The following is an 18,757-nucleotide window of genomic DNA, read 5'->3' on the forward strand; positions in this document are numbered from 1 at the left end:
ATTCGGTAGAATCATTATAGGAGTCACTCTTCACTGAACCAAATTATAAGTCTGAAACCACTATGCCACAAACTAAACACAATACACGTGCACTGATATATCAGTAAAACAATAAACAGCCTCCTCCATGCTGCCAGTGGAACCTAAAGATTAACAGAATCATTCTATTTTAGCTCTGATCACCAAGTACCACAGCCTATATTGTTAACAACAACCAACCAGTCCATCGTCTGTGAGCTACATATCCTAGTTATGCATTTTCAACAGCAGTAAGACAGCCGCAGACATATACGTATATAATGCATCTTCATGGTGGAAGAGCTGCACACAGAAGTAGTTAGACATTTGGAGCCTAGAGCTAGACACTCATTTGGCACCCCCCACCTGAAGGCCACACCCCCATCAAAATGTTGCTCTCCCCCACGCACCATAAACAAATATACACAAGAATACTAATCATTTCATGAGACAGCAAAACAAAATTAGACATTTTAGTGCAAATTCACATCCATGTTAGGTAATAAAGCAGATAAGTACCTCTCCATTTATAGTATGCTAGATTTTACCCCAGATGAGTTGTATCCAGATAGCCACTCATGAGTGCCTTTTATTGCAGTACATCACAGACCCATATTTCTTTTTTTATTCATTTTGCTCCCATGCCTGCTGCCAATCAAGTTTCTCCAACTCTTGAGGGACTGTCATCCAGGAAACCATTGGAAAGGACTGTGCCCACATCATCTTCATGGTAATTGTTTGTCTTTTTGGCTTTTCCCAGTTAGGGGTCACCACAGTGGAACTCTGGTCCGCTAATGATTGGCAGTTGAATTTTATGGTGCCAAGTTGCCAGCCTGATGCCCAACCTTCAGCAAAGGCACGCCCATTCACACATGTCTTTTGGAGGCCACTCGGCTGCGGGGAGACATGCAGACTCCACACAGAAGGCACTCCAGCCAAGAATTGAATAGGAGAACTCTTGCTGTGAGACAACCATGCTACCACTGTACCACCATGGATCCTCATCTTCAGGGTAATGAGAGTGTTAATTGTCAGCCCCTGTACTTGGGTGGGGTTTGTGTGAACCACATAATCATAGAGGCCACTATGACTCTTAATACACATTTATACTTCCGATTTATACTTCTCTGTACCTGCTAAGAAAGGCTACCACATTTCCAACTTGGTAAGTCAAATGCACCTCCAAAGACTGCACCAAAAGTCACCATCCCTCCACACAGATGGTAGCTTCGTCATGTACTCACACTGCTAACAGGGATCACCTGAGTCAGAGTCAAGGCTTCATCCCTATGTAGCAGAGCTGGCATACTCCCCACATAACTAACAAACAAATGCTGACATGATTTGCTTTTAATAGCACTGGTGTAGTATGGCAAGCCTCTGTACCATATCAAGGTAGGCAGTCACACAGATGTTCACTCATACAATAAAACTATACCAAATAAAGATACACATTATTCAGATACTACCAAGTACCAGTAAATGCCACAGAACTCACAGGCAACTAACTAATGCAGTCCTAAATTATACTTTCTTCTGTGCGAGAGGAAGTCTGTTGTGATTTTGTTAGCATTCTGTCATCTTCGCATGTTGATATAATACCAAAACTTTTAAATTATGCTGCAAGTATCACAGATGATTTTATACACAGGAAAAAAGTGTCTGTTAGGTTTTACCCATACTAGTTAACATCTAAAATTAAGATCCTAACTTAATAATGGCTACATGTATAAGTTCATAGGTTCAAAGGTGTGTATAAGGCTAATGGCCCTGGAGCCTTTACAAGCCTAGCCCATAGGATTATCCTGGCATCGTGCCACCCGACCTTAGTTCCCAGTGCCTCTGTCGAGTAGAGCCACTGGAGTGATCCCCGGGTTGAATTTTCTATTTCCCATCCACTCATCAAGATTTTTCTTGAAGAGGGCCAGTGAGGTGCTCTGTTTGACTTGTATGGGAAGTCTATTCCATAGCATGGGCAGTCTCTGGGTTATGAACCTGTCCCTCCAACACGTTCTGTTGATTGTGGTAATGAGGTTGAGGTCTCTGGAGCATGTGGTGCGGAGGGAATGGGATTTCTTTAGATGTAGCATTTCTAACAGAGCTGGGCCAGACATGGCTTTGTAAGTCAAGCAGAGATTGCCTCTAAGTAGGTGATATGAGGCAGACAATAGTTGGAGTTTTTTGAGTCTGTCCATATAGGACACGTGTTTAAGTCCTAGGATCATTTGTGAGGTAATTCTGTGACCTTTCCAGTTGTTGCAGGTGTCCAGTGAGGTACATGCCAAATGTACTCAATGACTGGCCTAATGAGAGAAGAGTAGAGGGAGACAATGGCCTCTTTCTTCCTGGATGCAAAACCCTTAGTAGTCAGATGTGCCACATAGAAGGACTTTTTGATCACAGTGGTAATGTGGTGGTCAAAAGAGAGGTTGCTGTCAACCTGGATTCCCAGATCTCTTATAACACCCTCTGTGTTCAGTGGACTACCATCAATGTGGTAATTCATGGGAAATGGGTTTTTCCCAAATGGGATGATGACGCATTTTTTTGGCATTGAGCTTAAGGCCATGGTTCTGACACCAGTCGTTGTCTCAGTGAGGCCTTTCTGTAGGATGTCAACATCACTTGCGGAGTTAATAATGGCTCCCAACTTGCAATTATCTGCAAACTTTGTCAGCCAGAGTCCCTTTGTGTTGGCCTGGACTTCTGAGAAGTAGATACCAAACAGGAGAGTTTGGGTCTCCACTTGTAACTGGTCAGTAGTCTGACTTGGAGTCAGCTACTTTCACACTGTGGGTTCTATCTGTGAGCCAGTTTGCAACCCACCTAGATATATAGGGGTTGATGCCTAGCTTAGTGAGGTTTTCTATGACTCCTGAGTGAAGAATGGTATCAAAGTCCTTGGCCAGATCAAGATAGGCTTTATGAACCACCTTGCCTTCATCCAAAGCACTGGTAACCAACTCAAAGAAGTAGACCAAGTTGAGCAGGCATGATCTACCCTTCACAAAACCAAACTGTGTGGGATACAGAGTTTGGAGATTCCCTATATCCTTGTTTATTAGGTCCATGATGTTGCATTCCATAGCTTTGCATATCGGACTTGTCAGGCTAATGGGGCGATAGTTCCCAGGGTCTGTAGATGGTCCTCCTTTGTGGAGAGGTATGACTGTAGCAGTGTGCCATTTGGTAGGGACAAAGCCTGAGGTGAGGCTGTGATTGAACAGGGCACACAGGTGAGGTGCCAGTTCACTCTGTAGTTCATGGACAAAACAGCCATGGATACTGTTGGGTCCCATAGAAGCTGTATTTTTGGCCTTGGACAGTGTTCTTTTAACATGTGTAGCAGTAATACTGGGTGCCTGGCAATCTACAGGTATTGTGATTGGACTGGTCCTTTGGGGGGAGAGAGGTGTAAGGTTGGCACTGAATCTGTCGGCCAGTATACTGACGATATCTGCTGACTCGGTATAGGAGGTACCATTGTGCAGTAGCTCAGAGCAAATCTGGGTATTGCTGTGGAGATTATTTACATAACTATAGAAGGCCTTGTGGTTGTCTTTACTATCTGCTGCAATTCTAACTTCATAGCTGGCTTTAGAGGATTTGATGAAGGATCTCAACTTTTTTTTGAGGCTGATAAGGGAGTTTTTCCAGTCTTGGGACTTCACCTTATTCCGCATCAGTTTCCTCTTTCGTTGTAGAGTTTGTCTATAGCAGGGGACCACCAGATTGGCTTCCTTTTTTGGAGGCGAGCATCTTGGATCTATTGGGTATGGCGAGATCCATACCTAATGTGTTAGAAAAACTATTAGAAAAACAATTAAGGTAGTACAATGAGAGGTCCTAAGGATTGAACCTGAAAAAATGAACTCTGTTCATAAATGTACATGTGTGCTAAAGTCTCTTTTATATAAAACAGCCTGACCAATATAGATAGATTCCTTAAGAAGAATTGATACTAACAAGTAACCATATATATAAAATATAAACATAATGGGTGATGAAATTAATTTTACAGAAAGAAAACCAAGTAGAAAAATGTTGAGTAAAAGAAAATTGGTGCCAACACAACACGGCTATGGAAAACAACTGTTTATTAAAATAAATAAAACAGTAAGCGCTTTCACAATCACTTAATCGTTTCTTCAGACCAACAAATATTTCAAACCTTGACCAACTCAACAAGAATGCATTGTCTTGCATCCAATCATTGTAAGGCTCACATAAATATTAAATAGCACTTAATATAATTAAAATTGCTGGAGCTGTTTAAAATGCAGAACTAAAAATACAAATAAAACACAACTATAATAACACAGGTCTGCTTAATGCTTTAATGGTCTCCTTTTCAAAAGGATTTTAATGACACCACTTCATTCAAAGCTGGTGTTTTTTCCGCATTAAAATACAGTATCCATTTTTGTTATGCTGCTTCTGTAGTAGTTTTGATATCCCCTCCCCTCATATTAACTTCTATCACTTCCACTACAAAAAATCTGAATGTATGATTAAGCCCTTCCTTGTTCACATGTCGTGCTAATGCACATGTTGTTTTGTTGCTTCTAATGTCTCTATTATGTTCTAAAATTCTATCCTTAAATGGATGAGCCATCTTGCCTACATAAAAGGCAAAACAAACATGGCAATAACTAAAATAAACTATATTCTTAGTCCTACAATCAGCATAGAAGTCAAAAATCTATCTTCATTCTATGTATGGGATGCAAAAAAGAAGTTCCCATGTATATATGGCTACAAGCTGTACAATTTCTACAGGGATATGTGCCTTTTCTATTTGAAATATCATTATGTTGTCTATATGTCTTGTAACATAAGTGCCTTTCCAGTGATTTATCATTGCAGAATATAAAATTGGGTTTACTACCTATAACCCCTTCCAATTCTTTGATTGTTGTAAACATGTTCCATTTGTTCTTAATTTTATCACAAAAGGTGCTTATGTCACTGGAGTAATATAATGAAAATCTAAGAGCATCACCTATGTTGGAATCATTATGACTACTTTGCATATTCCCATGTTCAGAAAAATATGGTTTGCCCTTATTTTGTCTTTCCTTTCTAGCAATGCTAATACAATTATTAATTTCTTCATCCTTATAGCCATGAGCCAAAAACTCTTCTTTTATCCCTTGAAAAGCTACTTCGAGCTGTCCTTCATCATTATGAAGAGTCTAAGAAATAACCCTGGAAAGGGTTATATGTAGTAAACCCAATTTTATATTCCGCAATAATAAATCACTGAAAAGGCACTTATGTTACAAGACATATAGACAACATAATGATATTTCAACTAGAAAAGGTACATATCCCTGTAGAAATTGTACAGCCTGTAGCCATATATACACAGGAACGTCTTTTTCCCATCTCATACTTAGAATAAAGATAGATTTCGACTTATATGCTGATTGTAGGACTAAGAATGTAGTTTATTTTAGTTATTGCCATGTTTGTTTTACCTTTTATGTAGGCAAGACGAATCGTCCATTTAAGGATAGAATTTTAGAACATAATAGAGACATTAGGAGCAACAAAACAACAAGTAGGTTAGCACGACATGAGAACAAGGAAAGGCTTAATCATACATTCAGATTTTTTGTATTGGAAGTGATAGAACTTAATATGAGGGGAGGGGATATCAAATCTACTACAGAAGCAGCAGAACAAAAATGGATTATGTATATTAACGTGGAAAAAACACAAGGTTTGAATGAAGTGGTGTCATTAAAACCTTTTTTTAAATGGAGACCCTTAAAGCATTAAGCAGACCTGTGTTGTTATAGTTATGTGTTTCATTTGTATATTTATGAGTTTTGCATTTTAAACAGCTCCAGCAATTTTAAGTATATTAATTGCTATTTAATATTTATGTGAGCCTTACAATGATTGGATGCAAGACAATGCATTCTTGTTGATTGGTTGTTTGACTAATTTAAAAGGGCAAGGTTTTTAATATTTCTTGGTCTGAAGAAGCGATTAAGTGATTGTGAAAGCACTTACTGTTTTATTTATTTTAATAAATGTTTGTTTTCCATAACCGTGTTGAGTTGGCACCGATTTTCTTTTACTTTACTTACAAGTTTTTGGAGAGCTGCACTACTTCCTGGTCATTTGTTTTTATTTGGATTAGAAAAATGTTGAGCTTAGTAAGCCTGTGATGTGGATAAGGATTTTTACACAGGAAAGGGAGGAGGGACAACCTGATTGTATAAAATTCCACAGGGTGACTTAATAAGGAAAGTTACAACATGCTACCCCTTGCAGCATTAAAATATATATTTTTCTCATTATCTTTCAAATTTTGAAGTTGTAAATACAAGGATAGCAGACAATTAGCATTAAAATAAGATTGCATATTCTTTGTTTAGGAGGCAGATTGCAATGGGGACTGGCCAAAAGGCATTTGTTTCCATATTTGTAGTATTATCAGTAACACTATTACTGTTTTTTTTTACACTGTTTGTATTTCAGTTCACAGCATTAACAGTGCCATTTACATTAAGGTGAACCACCCTGGCTGGTTCTAAAGTGATTTGCCTTTTTATCATTTTTTTCTGATTTCAGAAGTACAGTAAGTCTCTTAGGCTTGGTGTTTAAATGTGTTTTTCTTTCTCTGCAATACAGCTACCATTACATATCAGCCCACAAACTCTTTTTGACATTAATAGATTCATTACAGCAGTTTTTCAAAAAATCCTTATTCACATCACAGGCTTAATAATGAAAAAAAAGATAAAGTGCATAGAGTAATCCATGACATGCATGTTGTTGTTATTAGAAAGCACATACCTGGAACATAGCCCGTCCTTTCCATTTTGACAGTTAAAAGTATTGGCCCAGAAGCACAGCACCAACAACAAAGAGTCTTGTCTTTTGTTCCAATTTGAGGTATCTGAAAGAAAAATATACATAGTTAAAACAATATGTCATTGAACATGTTGTTCATCATTGAACAGGGTAAATGGTGAGCCACTTAATAAATCTTCTGAGTATATGCTTTGGAACTCAAGAGGCAATGTCCAGATTTTTTTTTTGTTTTACTTTAATCAAAGAAAAATAAATGGTAATCATATAAAGCAGCTACTAAATGGTAAAATGGAGAACCAAATTAAACTTGCTAAACTGGCAGCTTAAATATTAGAAAGGTGCACATGGTGTGGACATAGGTGAGATTCAGTACTGTGTCAGTATACATACCAAACATTCCACATTAAGAGCTTACCAACATGTTTTGCTTCACTGATCTACAGGACACTTGCCCCTGAATTCCTTAAACTCCTGCATGGAGTGGATTGTGCCCATGAAGAACAGCAGCACGCCTTGTATATTAATGAAGGTGCACTGCTGTTTTCTCTACACGGACACGAGCCATGTACGAGTGCAGGGGGCAATTCTAAAGCAACTAACAGTGTTTGCAGACACTGTTATCACAAGATAACAGTGTCCATGGACAAAATACAGAAGCACAGCCCCCCACAAAATAGCTCTTAACTGCTCATATTTTTTCAGAATGTCTAGCGTTTTCCTTATATTTTTGACCTTTCCCTCATAAAATTTCCTCTTATCTGGCAAATCATTGGAATGATCTAAGGATTGACGTCACTAAATAGTGACAAACATTTGAGTTTCATAACTTATATCCTTCAAAAATGTATGCTGATACAAATTGATTTAGTCTAGCAGCTTTCTAAGTTTATAAGTGTAATGTTAAATGTTTATTTTTTTTTCCCATCCCCAATAATGTTTAAGGGTAGCTGTGTGGGTGTGCGCACTGCACAGCTATGCATGCTTAGCATAGCTTAAACATTCAAAGGAGCTAAATAGAACTATATAGCCAACATTGTCAAAGTGAAATAGAGTAGTCGTTAGAGCTTTTGCTTAGGAAGCAGTCATTCACGGTTCGATCCCCAGTATAGGTCATTCACTTTTATTTGTGAAAACAGCACTAAAAGTATATTTTTCTAGAAAAAGGTAGTGAATAATATATATTTGTTAACCAGGGTAATGTAGCAGGTCCAAATGTGAGGTGTCAGTGTAGTACAGATGTGTAACCACCATGTAAATACAAGTGTCCCATATAGTATAGCCACAAAAGAATGTAATGTAATGAAAGCACATAAAATGATAATAATAATAATTATGATAATAATAATAATAATAATGATAGTCCATAAAATGAAAGCTGAACAATGCTAAACTGTGCTCAGCTGTGCTTAGCTGGAGTAAGCATTGCTTAAATTTGTATGCTTAGCAATAATTAGCATAGCTAAGTGGATTTGTGCACTGGTAAGCAGTGCTTAGCATATACCCTTTTAAGCAATGCTTATCTTTGATAAGCAGGTTTGTTGTCACTTAGTTTACCTCAGCATATTCAAAACCACCCAATCACGGCAAAGGGTAGGACATCAGCCCTATTTAAACCTTGGAGGTGGGAGTCCAGCTCATAACCAGTTGTAGCTCCCCACTGCAGGCATTATGGCTGGTGTTGAAGGTGTGCACTTATGGGCACAGTGTAGGGGCATTTAGGAGTCCAGGGTCATGGTTGGACTCCTAGTATAAAACCATGAAGTTAGACTGCTGCAGGACCAGGACCAGGGCTCCCAATACAAAGCAGAGGCCTGGGACTGTCTCACATGTGACCTCACCAGTGCCACTGGCATCGCTCAGACAGGTGAGCAGGTCCAGCACCACTTTGCTGACTTGAAGCGTAGGAAGAGGGAGCTCTTGGACAGGTGGGTCAAAGATGCACAGGCGAGGAATGCCCCAGTTGTGTGTAAGTATCTGTATCAGTAATTGTTTTCCAAAGCCCAGCCTGAGTATGTGATGGATAGGTATGCATACATGTTTTTCTATCTCCTGTACAGATGCAGATGAGAGGGCTACGAACATGGACGCCCATGCCAGCAGGCTGCTAAAGCTGTATTGCGAGGCAAATAAATAGAAAGGAGTAGAATGTCACCTGTCAGTATTTAGAAATGGGTATGGTTTGTACTGAATAAATGAGACATTAGCAGAGTAATAGTGATGTACATGGTATATATCAATAAAAGTCAAAACCCCAGACTGGTAGTGTTTACTTTGGTATGTGGTGGTATGAATTAAAATGTGTACAGTTTCTACACAGCAACTATAGCTCTAAAAGCACTAAATAATCAAGGCTCATCTGACAAAAAATTTGGAGGTGTAAAACAGGAGATTAACTATATGAAATGTTCTATGCACCAAGATCAGATAGCTGAATAGTAATGTTGTGTTAACCAATGTTTTCCAGACTGTGCTATGTCAAAGCATTAATACAAAGTATAAGAAGTATCTGCCATGCAGAAATGTCATAATCACAAGGTCAGATTATACAACCAAGAGAGTATTAGGCAGAAAACAGTCAAATGAGATACAACAGTTTCTGAATAGCTCATTCCAATGAAACGCAAACGTTCTTCTATTTTATGCACAAACAGGGATGGTTCGAATCCCAGGAATGGTAGTTAGCTGTATGCATATTTTCACTCAGGAATATGTGAATATATGTAGAATCAGTCAAGTAGTTTTAACAGAAATTTTCTCCACAGGTCTTCCAGGCAAGAAAAGGTATATATTAGCTGTAAGAAGGCTGTAATTATACACTGTGTACACCACCCACCATCCAACCCCAAGGCTGCAAATGACAGCAAGATAAGTACATATACCAAGTTGTCTCCTCCAAGAAATGTCCCTGAAGTGTCACGCTAGCTGTCAGCTAGTGGTCACTGCTGCCTACACTCAGGGTGACTGATATAAATCATGGCAGAGTATGGCAGTAGTGTGTGCGCACACACACACACACACACACACACACACACACACACACAGTATGAGTGCACATATATAACCCTGACAATGTGAATATGGGTAGAAACAGTCAGATAGTGTTAACAGAAACTTCCTCCACAGGTCTGTCAGATAAGAAAAGGTATAAAGTAGCTGTAAGAAGGCTGTAATTATACACTGTGTACAAACATACCACTGCTCAACTCAAGGCCATAAAGTGATATAAGGTGAGGTAATACCTGGATAGTAATGATTAGAGCAATGATCATTAAAGTTGTGAGCAGTTGAAGCCTATACTGTTGTTAATTGACATCTCTGTCTCCCCCACCCTATCTGCACCAATAATCTAAACACATAAATCAATGGGTATTGAAAAATTATATGGAGCTGCTTGCTTGCTTGCTGTGTGATTTGAAGTCTTCATAAGACGCACAGTCTTGCTGTGCTGTTACTGCTGTATCAGAGACACATAGCTCTGCATGACTCCATCTGTAGTCTGTTTAAAGCACCAAGCCTTTCAAATTGCACACTGATAAAGAAATATATTTTGCAGCTATAAGCACAGTTACAGATAACTTATTTTATAACAAACCACACGTAGTCTGTCAGATTTGTAGCATATATTTACAAAGTTTTCCTTCATTACAGATATGAATGATGACTTCTACAAAATACCTCTCTCTGTCCTTCTCTCACATAACTGAATTACTACAATAGCTATATACAGAGCTAGTCATGCACACAAGAGATTGTTATTTCCTCCTGGTATATTTTTCTGGCCTTCTATGGGAAGTCACATAATGTCTGTTTATAGACTTTTCTATTGTCCTTTTGTGATTTAAGCACTTTTGCTGATGTGAGGATGCCATTCTGAAAGGAAACATCTGTATAAGCTGTTCCTACTGGAAAAACATCACGTATTGCTGAATTTATAAAAAAGGATGTCTGTTAATAGATATTTGTTCTACAAACATGAGAAAATCATGTAATGCTTGTTTTCCAGTATTGCTTTGTTAGGCATTTTCTGATGCTGTGAAGAGAAGCCTATCTGTTATACATATAGTATGAATGCACATTGTAAACTCTATACATATATTCAAGCAAACTTTTTCTTTCAGCATATTTACAACATAATTAATTTCAGCCTTATATTCATAATATCTAACAATTCCCTCTGTTTTTAAACATACTCAAAACATTCTATATAAAAAACACATTAAGAAACAAAACCTTTATTCTTTTTTGATACAAGTCAAAATGCAATTTTACATAGTTAATACAATGAAAACATGTATTACTACCAAACCTGAATGTATTTAACAACTTTTCCTTTTGCAGACCATTCTGTGGAAATATTTTATCAGTTATGAGCTGTGTCTGTTTTAATTTTACTTGATTAATTTATTATTTTGCAATCACAGAATTTAATTTATGACTTGGAATTGTTTCATTAACTCTTTGCAACTGTTGAATTAACTATAAGAGACAATAACTATGTGTTACTGCAAGCATTTATACACTGCTGAAAATATACAGTTTTAATGTCATTTTAACCATAAGATTGTGGTCATGTCTCTGAACTGCTCATTAACATCTTGGTAAAATCCTGAACTGGGTTTAAAGAATGCTATGTACATATTAGTCCATTAGCTGTATATGAGTACAATATTTTAATATAATTTTCTTCTAACTGGGGTAAAACCAGTGATATTACAACTTGACAAATTAGTTTTGAACTTATTACAATGTATCCTGTACAGTATGTATTTACACAGACTGTTTGCTATTTATGCATTTCAATCTAGTAGGTACCCTGGACCCATTTTTTCTTTAAATATGTTTTTTCACACATATTCATTACTAGACATTAATCTAATTTGTACTGAATTCTTCTGCATTTGTACATACAAAGACTATCATTTGTACTGAATTTTTCTACATTTGTACATACAAAGACTGTAAAGTACATTTAGTCTAATCTTACACATTTAATAACATTAATATTAAGCAAAATCTTGGAAAATGTTTGTCTCTTTAGAAATATCTAGTGGAACTGATACTGATATGTCCTGTTATTTTAAACTACATACTCAGCAATTAAAAATATTCATGCTTTTTTATACCAACATTGTTTTGCCAAAAACATATTAAAAATAGTGACCAATCTTGTTTAATTTTTTACATATCTTTACTCTCTCTTGTATAGCTGCAATCAATTTTAAACCATCTCTTGTTTTTTAAACCATCTCTTGTATAGCTTTACAATTTAACAGTTTGTAAATACAATTTAATTCTAAACAATACAATAATAACCATTATGATAGCTATTAACAACTTGTAAAATATCTTATCCTGTCAGGTTTAATCCAGTTTACCAGTATTTCTAATACACTAATATCTGTTTTCCCCCCATAAAAGAGTATTGTCAAGAAGGAATGAGATATTTTTTCCTGTAGCTTTATTTTAGACCCTTGTTGTTTATTTTTTCTGTAGCTTTATTTCAGACACTTGTTGTTTATTTTTTCTGTAGTTTTATTTCAGACCCTTGTTGTTTATTTTTTCTGTAGCTTTATTTCAGACCCTTGATGTTTATTTTTTCTGTAGCTTTATTTCAGACCCTTGTTGTTTATTTCTTCTGTAGCTTTATTTCAGACCCTTGTGCAGTACTGCTTATACAGTCAGTGTAAAACGGAGAAAGTGCCCCTTCCCCTGTAGTACTTCAGAACTGTTTTTCTGCCCTATGCTGTGAGAATAGAATGTATGTCAGCCCAACACTTTGGTTATACATTTATTTTATTAGGTTACTAAATAAAGCTTTCACTGTATATTACCTCTAGTAGGTATTTACACCCTCCTGCACAATTGATTTGAACTGTATATACATCTGGTGACAGAACTGCTCCTCTCTTGTTGCCCTTCACCCTCATAAGACTGTCTTCTTTTTTGAACTCCTTTCTAGCATTATTACCACTGACCAGACATATTACCTTTTCTGCTAAACCTTTCCCATTATCTGCCTTTACAATTCACTTCTACTACACCCTACTCTTCTACACAGATCACAAAACCTACTTACCCCTGCAGTCCCTCCTCCACAATCAGAATTCCACTGATTATTCTCACTCAACTGTCTCAACCCGCTCCGTTCGCCCTCCGGGCTCACTCCACTCCCCTACCTACCCCCAATTCCCACCCACCCCCAGGGGTCCTCAATATATTTTCACTAAACCACACCCCTACTTTTACCAACACCAATCAAATAGTTCTCCTTATTGCCACTCCCCTCCATACTTATTCAATTACCTCTCCTAACTAAATGTAATACACACCCCACCCTTATAGTTTCAAATACCCACCTGCTATTACTACAAACCCTTAGCTATCTTCCCATCTTTTACCTACATCATGGCCAATATTACCTACCTAACTCAACTAAACTGTTTAGCCTTTATATCACTTCTATCTCCTCTAATAACTATCTACACATTAACCTCTTATGAACAACCACTCCACCCAAACCTTCTACTGCCTTCTAAGCTCACTTCTACACCACTACTACCTATTTCTCTTTATAGCTTTAACACCACAACTTCTCCCTGCTACCTCCATGCCAAATATCACAGGCTAACCCATATAAAATATAGTACTCCCTTGCAAGGAAAACACTTTGTTTTACTTCCTTAACATTAACAACCCCACATATAGAATACTCCACTTAGCCCTACTAGATGGAGACATTCATCCTAATCCTGGCCCAAACAATATTCCTGACACTGTACAAATTACCTCCAACATTACTCTTCCACACACACCTAATAAGCCTCCAAACTCTCTTTCCATAGCACATCTTAACATTCGAAGCATTAACAATAAGACCACCCATCTTCATGCCCTATTAGAATTCTACCAATTTGATTTTCTATGTCTATCCGAAACATGGCTAAAACCATCCATTAATGACAATGAACTTATCCCACCTGCCTACAGTATCCTGAGAAGGGATCGTATAAACAAAAAGGGAGGGGGTGTAGTGGTCCTCTTTAAAAATAATCTACAAGTCACCATATCTAACATAAATCTACCTATATTTAATAACTCAGAAATCCTAGTCACTAAACTTCAAATCAACAAATTCAAATCCATTAACATCGCTTGTATTTACCTTCCCCCTGGTAATAACATTAATACCCTTGAAAACATTCTTAACTGGATATCTATCAATCTTCCACAAGAAACCTTAATACTTGGGGACTTTAACATCGATTGGAAGTCCTGCAGTACCCCTCAGCCCACCACCCACATTAATCTTCATGGCTTCTCTCAAGTTATAACCTCCCCAAGAATTGATAAAAGCAACAATAAAGAAAGTATACTAGATTGGATACTTACAAACTCCCCACATCTTACATACAAGGCAGAAACCCTCCCTGATAATCTAAGTGATCACTTACTCACTTATATCATCAGACACAAAATTAACTTACCTAACCCAACTACATATCGTACAATCAGGACTAAAAAATCATTCAACCCAGAACTTTTCCAGCTAGAACTTAAACACTGTGACTGGTCACCACTAAAAACACTTCCCCTAGATAAAGCAGTTGACTACTTTAATACCTCATTCTTATCCATCCTTAACCAACATGCCCCTGTACGCTCTATTAGAAGTAACACTAAACCTGCCCCATGGCTCACCAAAGAAACTAGACAGAAAATTCTCCTCAGAAACAAATCTTGGTCAAAATGGCACACTACCAGGAATCCAACAGACCACCAAACCTTTAGACAACTTAGGAATACCACTAAAAAAGCTATCCTGCTAGATAAAAAAACTTTTACATCCAACTACAACAAACTAACCAAAGAAATCCACAAAAGTTTTGGTCCAGCATCAACAAACTCCTACACCCAGGCCAATCTATAACACCTACCCCTCTAGGCTCTAACCAAGAAAACCCAACACAAACTGCTAATGCCTTCAATTCTTTCTTTACAGATACCATTCAAACTCTAGCTAAGCAACTATCGCCTACTTCCCCTAATCTAACCACCTATTCCACTTTCCCTATTCCATTACTTCAGCTAAAACCAGTTCCTACATCCTTTATTTGCTCGCTACTAGAAAAATTGAAACCTACCACCCCCTCTGCTGACCATCTACCTGCTGAGTACCTGCAAAAAGGTGCCAAAGCCATAGCCCTCCCCATTTCCATACTCATAAACAGAACTATATCCAAAGGAAATATCCCATCTATCTGGAAAATCTCACACATCATCCCCCTTCATAAAGGTGGTAACTCTATCGACATCTCAAACTATAGACCAATAGCCTTACTCTCCACTAGCAAAAATAATGGAAAAATGTGTCCATAAGCAAGTACTCACCCATCTAATTGATAATAACTTACTTGCCAACTGTCAACATGGACTTAGACCTAACCACAGCACCACCACAGCCCTCCTCTCCTTCACAGACTGTATAAATTCTAACCGTAATAACAATACCCTTTCCTCCTCTGTCTTCATTGATTTATCTAAGGCTTTTGATATGGTTAATCACCAGCTCCTTATTGAAATACTTAAAACTCTTTCTCTTGATTCTCTAGCATTACAATGGTTTAAATCCTACTTAGACAATAGACAACAAGCAGTACTATGGGAAGGTAACCTATCCTCTCACCTCCCTATTTCCCTTGGTGTCCCCAGGGCTCCATTTTAGGCCCACTGTTATTTTCCATTTTCATTAATGACCTCCACCTAGCAATCCCACATGCCACCTGCATTCAATATGCAGATGACTCCACTATTATTTGCTCAGCTAATACCCCTGCCGAGCTACAATCTCTTACACAAAATGCATTTAACACAGTGGAACAATGGTTTTTAAACCGTTGCCTTTTACTTAACCCAAAAAAAAACCAAACTCCTACTTTTTACTCCTACTCGTAGGACTGCCCCTCTTCACTTTACTCTTACATCCAACAATGGGACTCTCATATCTCCTGACGTAACCACCAAACTTCTTGGAATTACTATAGATAATAATCTAAACTTTGACACTCATACTAACATCACTATAAAAACAGTAAATAATAAACTGGGATCCCTTTACAGAATCAAACCCTTCCTCACTCCCACAACCAAAATCGCTATAGCTAGAACTCATTTAATCACTACCTTACTCTATGCCTCACCCATATACACCAATCTCTCAAAACATAACCTAAACAAACTTGCTACTGCCTATCACTCCATTGCTAGATTTGCCACAGGTTCTCCTTTTCATACACATCACTGCAACAACCTAAAACAACTAGGATGGCTTGAGTTTCAAAACCAGATACTATCTCAACAACTCATTATTATCCATAAGAGCTTGTACTACCCCACCTATACACCTATACTGACTACCCTCATCACCCCCTATAATCAATCTCAAGAACCTACGCTCCTCCAATAAGCCACTTATTACTATCAACAAATCCAACAACTCAGCTGGAGATTCTCTGTTCTCTAACTCCATAGGCAAACACTGGAACAAACTTCCCTCTGAACTCCTATCTCTGACCTCCACAAGACACTTTAAACTAAGAATAAAACAATTTCTCAGTTCTCACTGGCTTTGTCCTTGTACTAACCCTGACTAAATATCTTCTCTGCTCCTAGCAAGAGTATATTCCACCAATTTACATACTCTTGCTGCCTCTTAGATACCTTTATCTCACTATATCATATGATACATTTCTATAATTTATCAACAGTATATACTTTCTGTTATCCTGCTACCAATCGAAAACTACTAATTTGTTTCTATTTCTATTGCATTGCATATCACCTCAGCACAACCTAGGTATCCTTGTAATATCAACTGAACCTAATCAGTATGTCTGTATTCTGCTTGACCCTTTTTAATTATTATTATAATTCTTTTAATTTGAAACAATTTATTACAGTCATATATTGTGTATGTGAATGGCTGTAACTGTTTAGAGCTATTTTACTACTGTTATTTTGCTTTGAACTTATTATTTTTTACTGTATAAAGTTTTCTGTGCTGGAGCTTTTCTCCCCGGGCCTCTACTGAAAATGGATTTTATTCCAGTTAGACTAGCCCGGTCAACAAATGTAAAATAAATAAATAAAAATAAATAAATAAATACTATTGCCCATTTGCTGGCTGTACTTGATGCAACTGAGTGTTTTTTTGTCCTTTTAACATTTACTTGCAAACAGATTATAAGTGACATCTATGCACAATTGTGGCATTTTATTACAATTACCAAATAGTGTTGCCTGTAAACATTTTAACACATATGTTTTAATAACAATGATGCTTTAGAAAAACTCAAGCTACTTGTCTGGCAATCAGTATTGTTGTTTATCTGATCTATCCAACATTTCCTGTAACTATTCATTCAGTCTAGGAAGGTCTGAGCTCACATTTTATACTCTATAAACTATAATTAATTCTTTTGGCATTTTTCCTTTAATGTGATTGTGATTTGCATAACTATGCATTTATACAACATAAATAGACATTATTTTACAATTACCTTACATGGATTTCAGTATTTTTTATTTATTTATCTATTTAACTGTCCTGCCATTAATTTTACAAAACTGTTTGACTAATACCATCTGTGATTTTATTTATTTTTAAAATTCAGAACTTTAACTGTTTGGTGTTACTATACAATTATAACATATGTTTATTTATATTTGCTGTTGTCTGCCTTTTGCTTTTGTGCATTGTAAACAAATGTACTCTAGATGAAAAGAACACACATGCATGTCTGTCTTGTATATGTATATCTTTATACAAGCATGTCATGTCCCTACCATCCTAGCATGCATGCTTAACCATTTTCAAAACATAAACATATTATAAAATATATTTCTTTTGCACAAATTAACTGTGTATGCAGGAAATTCCCAGTCTTTGTCAGTTGAGCTAATGTATTTCCTTTATCCTGCAACTGCTGTTGAATTTCCTGTGATGTTGCATGGTCTTTCTGACATTCTTCAGTAAGCTGTTCTGCTGAATTTGAAACTCCTATGCACTTTTGAAAAGATGTGTGTATAACTTGTCTAAGCTTCCTGAACTCATTGTGTCTGTCTTTTAGAAGTTTATTACATTTCTTTGTAACAAAATGTACTAGAGTTTCTATCAGTAACTGATTTGACTGTTGTTGCAACTCTGAAATAAACCTTTTACATCTGGTGACAGAACATAACTGTCTAACATTTGAATATAATGTCAACATATTAACTTTTTTTTGGTTCTTTACCTTTACAGTTTTTGTCTGTACAGTCTAACCTTTGGATAATGTCATGCACTGTATTTTTAAGACATTGTACACACAATAAACATTTTTATACCACACATGATTTTATTTCAGATACCAGTCAAATATTATAATCCATTTGCATAATGCCTTACTATCAAATTGCAATCCATTTGCATAATGCCTTACTATTAACTTGCCCTAATAAGGTTTTACATTTGCTAATATGCTGTATATACATTTATTCTGTTATTATTATTACCTCTATGGCATTCATACTGTATGTAACACAGAATAATTTTCTTACCAGTCAACAGACAGGCAGATGGCCAAGCTGCTTTACTGTAGATGGTTGAAAAGTTTCTGTAGTCACTTGTGAAGTTGGTACAGCAAAACTGGCAGATTCAGTCTTACAACTTCATCTTGTACCTTTTCTGGAGAATTTATGGAACTGCTCCACCTTCCTGCAATGTAGTCTCACCGGATTTAGATGTCTATTAAACTGTATTGCTACAAACTGTTGAAAACTGTAGAAATCTGAAGTACTTCACATAAACGTTACTGTGCTTTTACAGGAGTGACATTACCCATTCACTCCCCCTGTTTTTGGATAAAGGCTAGGA

General features: G+C 36.9%; 1 protein-coding gene across 1 annotated transcript in view; it reads right to left on the reverse strand.

Moving 5' to 3' along the window:
* Positions 1-4,444: 4,444 nt before the first annotated feature.
* Positions 4,445-18,757, reverse strand: part of LOC122795981 (arrestin domain-containing protein 3-like) — a 404,096-nt gene continuing 389,783 nt past the window's right edge. The window contains exons 4-5 of the mRNA XM_044064464.1: positions 6,829-6,931; positions 4,445-4,638 (exon numbers count right to left, since the gene is read on the reverse strand). Of these exons, the coding sequence (XP_043920399.1) occupies positions 4,445-4,638; positions 6,829-6,931 (297 nt within the window). The remainder of the gene's footprint in view (positions 4,639-6,828; positions 6,932-18,757) is intronic.

Source organism: Protopterus annectens, chromosome 2.part2 (genome assembly GCF_019279795.1).
Source record: "Protopterus annectens isolate FY-2018-M chromosome 2.part2, PAN1.0, whole genome shotgun sequence".
NCBI lineage: Eukaryota > Metazoa > Chordata > Ceratodontiformes > Protopteridae > Protopterus > Protopterus annectens.